Raw genomic sequence first — 5,000 nt, 5'->3', positions numbered from 1 at the left:
TCTCTCTCTCTCTCTCTCTCTCTCTGTGTGTGTGTGTGTGTGTGTGTGTGTGTGTGTGTGTGTGTGTGTGTGTGTGTGTGTGTGCTTACACTGTTTTCATTCGTTTTCATTCTTTTTCTTTTCTTCTCATCCACCTATTCCGCAAGACCGACATTCATCAATCAACATGTATTGCATTTGTGTTCGTTAAAGACAGTTTCAGTTTCAGTTTCAGTAGCTCAAGGAGGCGTCACTGCGTTCGGACAAATCCATATACGCTACACCACATCTGCCAAGCAGATGCCTGACCAGCAGCGTAAACCAACGCGCTTAGTCAGGCCTTGAGCGTTAACTCACTCAGTACGGCCAGTCCTCTCTTCTCCTCTACACAGACCCCTCGGATGTCCAGTGGGTGTCTGAATGACCCAACCTTTAGCTTCCGTCGTCAGAATTGTGGCATTCTTTGTCAACATTCACCTCTTCAGTATAAGAGCGTTCCGCTTGTAATATTTTGATGATGGTAATTGGGATGAAACGCTGTTAACATCATCTCTTTGGCCGTTCGTATGGAGAGAGTTAAAGACAGTCACCTGCTAATGGACAGGACACACCTTGGAACCCCCGTGACATAGCAGTGTGGACAATGGCATTCTGCTGGCACAGGGAGGACGGTGGCAGAGTGGTAAAGACGCTTATCAGCGAATTCAGTGTTCATGAGGTTCTGGGTTCGATTCCCGCTCTCACTCTTTCTTTCAAACGGAGTGTCCAGTCACTCGGATGGGATGATAAACTGATGGCCTGTGTGCAACACGCACCTGGCGCACTGAAAAAGAACCCATGGCAACTTCTTCTCTTCTTCTTCTCCTGCGTTCGTGGGCTTCAACTCCCACGTTCACTCGTATATACGCGAGTGGGCTTTTTACGTGTATGACCGTTTTTACCCCGCCATGTAGGCAGCCATACTCCGCTTTCGGGGGTGTGCATGCTGGGTATGTTCTTGTTTCCATAACCCACCGAACGCTGACATGGATTACAGGATCTTTAACGTGCGTATTTGATCTTATGCTTGCGTATACACACGAAGGGGGTTCAGGCACTGGCAGGTCTGCACATACGTTGACCTGGGAGATCGTAAAAATCTCCACCCTTTACCCACCAGGCGCCGTCACCGTGATTCGAACCCGGGACCCTCAGATCGAAAGTCCAACGCTTTAACCATTCGGCTATGGCGCCCGTCGAACCCATGGCAACAAAAGTGTAGTCATCTGGCAAAAATGTGTAGAGGACATCCACTCTGCATATACTCAGGCCCTGACAAGCACGTTGGGTTATGCTGCTACGAGGAATTTTGCGTAGAAGATGTGGTTAGCGTATATGGATTTGCCCGAACGCTGTGACGCCTTCTCGAGAAACCGAAACTGAAAACAATAAGTTTCTTTGCCCCCTACGATGACAGCAGGTAAATCCCATATTTAGTCATGTCTTAGGATAATGAGAACACTATGTCAAACGTCAACAGCGTTGTTCCATACTAGTTTCAAACGAAGCAAAACAGTGATTGTCATGGAAGGATAAACAGACTTTAGGACCAGTAATTGAAAAATTTTAAAGTGTAACGACATAAAATTATAATTTCTGCACTATTGTGCAATGGCTTACACATATGGGTATTTGCAATACTCTCTCTTCCACCGAGTCTTGTATAACAAGGGAAAACTTCGCGATAGGCTGCCCGCGAGCGAGGATCGCCGCCTGCGCAGTGCTGTAGGTCAAGTGACCAACGTCCAGCCTACGTCGTCAAGTAACCAACGTCCAGCCTAAGTCGCTGGGCGCGCGACCTTCCAGCATGCACCGCAGCCCTGTGTATATAATAATAGAGCCTACATTGTAGGTTTCGGCGCTCCCCCTGGCTGGGCGCTCCCCCTGTCGCCGGGCTCTCTTCCTCCTTCGCCGTCGACCACACCATAAAAATTACCAACACCACCACCACAAACAGTAACAACACCACCAACACAAAAAAGCACAACCCTTAGCAACAACGAAACGCAAGACCCACAAACTACACAAACAATCCTCATAAGGCAAAACTAACAAAACCTAACCCCTACACCACAGCACAACCACTGACAGCACAAGCAGTCAACATTACAAACACAAAACCACCAAATCATACCAATACTACCCCATTACAACAGCAACACACAACCCCTTACACACCAACCACACTAACAACCCCCTACCACCAAACACACACAACCCCAACCACACAAACGAACAACTCCTACCACCAAACGCACACAACCCACCCGCTAAAACAAAAACAACCCCCTCACCATCAAACACATACAACCCCAGTGACACACACATACAACCCCAACCACACAAACAAATACACGCATTAAAACAACTCCAACCGAACAAACTTGACCTTAAGGGTGTAGACGCCAATAGGTCGTTAAACTCCAATAGTCGTTTCGGCGCTTTTGCAATACTCGTTCGGCTTCAGCGACGCCATCATGGATACCTCTAACACCAACTTCAACCGTGCTCAACTCAAATCGCTAATTACACCCCACCCACCCCTCGACCCTCCCGCTTCTGCGATCAACATTTCTATTTCTTCTATATGTGTTAGTAGCAGAGGCAGTCATAGCAGCAGTAGTAGTAGTAGCAGCAGCAGCAACAGCAGCAGTAGTAGTAGTAATAGTAGTTGTTGTTGTTAAAGTAGTATTAGTAGAAGTAGTAGTATTAGCAGTAGCAGTAGTAGTAGCAGCAACAAGAGCAGTTGTACCAGTGGTAGTAGGAGCAGCAATAGAATCGGCAGCATCAGCAGAAATATCGGTAGATCGCTAGTGGTATTGGAAGCAGCAGCAGTCGCAGCAGTAACACAGCAGCAGTAGTGATAGTAGTAAACAGTGATAACTCTCTCCATTCACAAGGTACACAATTTCGAATCAGTGATGCTTATGCTACCGATTCTAGTAGTAGTAGTGGTAGTAGTAGTAGTAGCAGCAGCAGTTGCAGCACGGCAGCAACAACAGCAGCATCAGCAGTAGTAGTTATAGATAAAACCAATCCCATCACTTACAAAGCCAACCACAACACCCCACAGTCACACTAACCACCATCACTCATCTGTTTCACCCCCGCCCCCCCAACCCCAATCCTCCCTCAGTCGGACCAAACAGCACCCTACAGCTGCAACCTCCGCAGAACAGCCATGACCTCTCTGAAGGTGACGACCTCATCGTGACCTGCTCTGCTTCCTGTGACCCCGCCTGCTCCTTCCGGTGGGAGGATAACTCTGGAGGCACGACGTCAGGGGACGGAACTCTGAGGCTGCTGGCCGTGACTCCAGAAAACGCCGGGGTGTACACTTGTGTGGCGGACAATGGACTGGGGACACCGGCCAGGAGGTCTATCGATGTCAACGTGCTCAGTGAGTGGTGCAGGGGAGGGAAGGTGGGGGATACTGTCTGTGGCTTTGTGTGTGTGTGTGTGTGTGTGTGTGTGTGTGCGTGCGTGTGTGTATCTGTTTGTCTGTCTGCCTGTCTCTCTGTCTCTGTCTTTGCATCTGTCTCTGTCTCCGTCTCTCTCTCTCTTTGTTTCTCTCTCTCTCTATCTCTCTCTCTGCTTCTGTCTCTCTATCTCTTAGTTTTCTCTAACTCCCCCCTTCCACTCCTCTCCTCTTCCCTCTCTCCCTCCCTCTCTCCACCCCCCCCCCCTTTTTCTCTCTCTCCTCCTTCCCCCTCTATCTCTCCCCCCCCCCTCTCTCTCTCTTTTCATCCCTTAATGGGGTGATACATGTGACGGATTCAAACCTTCGGTCACAACGTAGGCTTAATTCCATACGGTGAAGTGTTTTTGTGTGCGTTTTTCTCAAGTAGAAACGGCAATAGTAGAAAACGGTGGATATGGTAGCATTGAGGTGTTCATTGCTGTTGAAACTTGGAAAAAAAACACAAAGAGGATTCTTTGCGAGAGTTCGTTTTTATCTGTGCTTCTGTCTGTCTGTCTGTTTGTTTCTTTGTCCTTATGGAAGTGGGAGTGAGGCGCGTTTAATTGTATGACACATTTATTCATTCCGACGAGAAACTTTGTTGAAGCCGATACTGATAGTGATGTTTTGACTAGGACGACGACGACGACGACGACGACGATGATGATGATGATGATGATTGTGATGCTGCTGCTGTTACTGCTGCTGCTGCAGCTGATGATGATTATAATGATGTGATGATGATGATGATGATGACGATGATGATTGTAATTCTGCTGCTGATGATGGTGATGGCGATGATGGTGACAATGATGATGAATACAATGCTGCTGATAATGATGATGATTGCGATGCCGCTGCTGCTGATGTCGGTGACGATAACGATGCTTCATGACGTAGGTGACGATGACGACGATGTGTCTGTGTGCCCCTTACAGTCGGCCCTACCGGGAAGATCACCATCACCCCTCCGCAGTCGGTGGTCCCAATCAAGGAGGGCAACTCTGTCGTCCTGACCTGTTCGGCAGAGTGCTCCCCCTCCTGCACTCTCGCCTGGCGGAAAGGAACACAGGAACTGACGTCAAACGGGGGCATTCTGACGCTCAATGACGTCAGCAGGGACCAGGACGGAAGCTACACGTGCGAGGCGACCAACCCTGTCGCGACGGCCACCAAGTCCGTCCGTCTGGAGGTTCAGTGTGAGTGGGAAGGGGGGAGAAGGTGGGAGGGGGGTGGGTGGGTGGGGGTAGAGGTTTTGGTTGGATGTTTCTTTTTCTTTGTCTACTTCTGCATTTGTGGGTTGGAGCTCCCACGTTCAGTCGCATGCACACAATACAGAATATTTTATTAATATCTCGATAATATCTCGATAGTGGAGTGATGGCCTAGAGAGAACGCGTCCGCCTAGGAAGCGAGAAAATCTGAGCGCGCTGGTTCGAATCACGGCTCAGCCGCCGATATTTTCTCCCCTTCCACTAGACCTTGAGTGGTGGTCTGGACACTAGTCATTCGGATGAGACGA

General features: G+C 49.0%; 1 protein-coding gene across 1 annotated transcript in view; it reads left to right on the top strand.

Annotated features, from left to right (window-relative positions):
• LOC143277588 (hemicentin-2-like) overlaps window positions 1–5,000 on the top strand; it is an 86,256-nt gene that overhangs the window by 30,305 nt on the left and 50,951 nt on the right. Inside the window, exons 16-17 of the mRNA XM_076582467.1 lie at window positions 3,155–3,418; window positions 4,417–4,677. Of these exons, the coding sequence (XP_076438582.1) occupies window positions 3,155–3,418; window positions 4,417–4,677 (525 nt within the window). The remainder of the gene's footprint in view (window positions 1–3,154; window positions 3,419–4,416; window positions 4,678–5,000) is intronic.

Source organism: Babylonia areolata, chromosome 34, assembly GCF_041734735.1.
Source record: "Babylonia areolata isolate BAREFJ2019XMU chromosome 34, ASM4173473v1, whole genome shotgun sequence".
Lineage (NCBI taxonomy): Eukaryota > Metazoa > Mollusca > Gastropoda > Neogastropoda > Buccinidae > Babylonia > Babylonia areolata.
The sequence above is the reverse complement of the archived record's forward strand: the minus strand, read 5'-3'. Positions and strand labels throughout refer to the sequence as shown.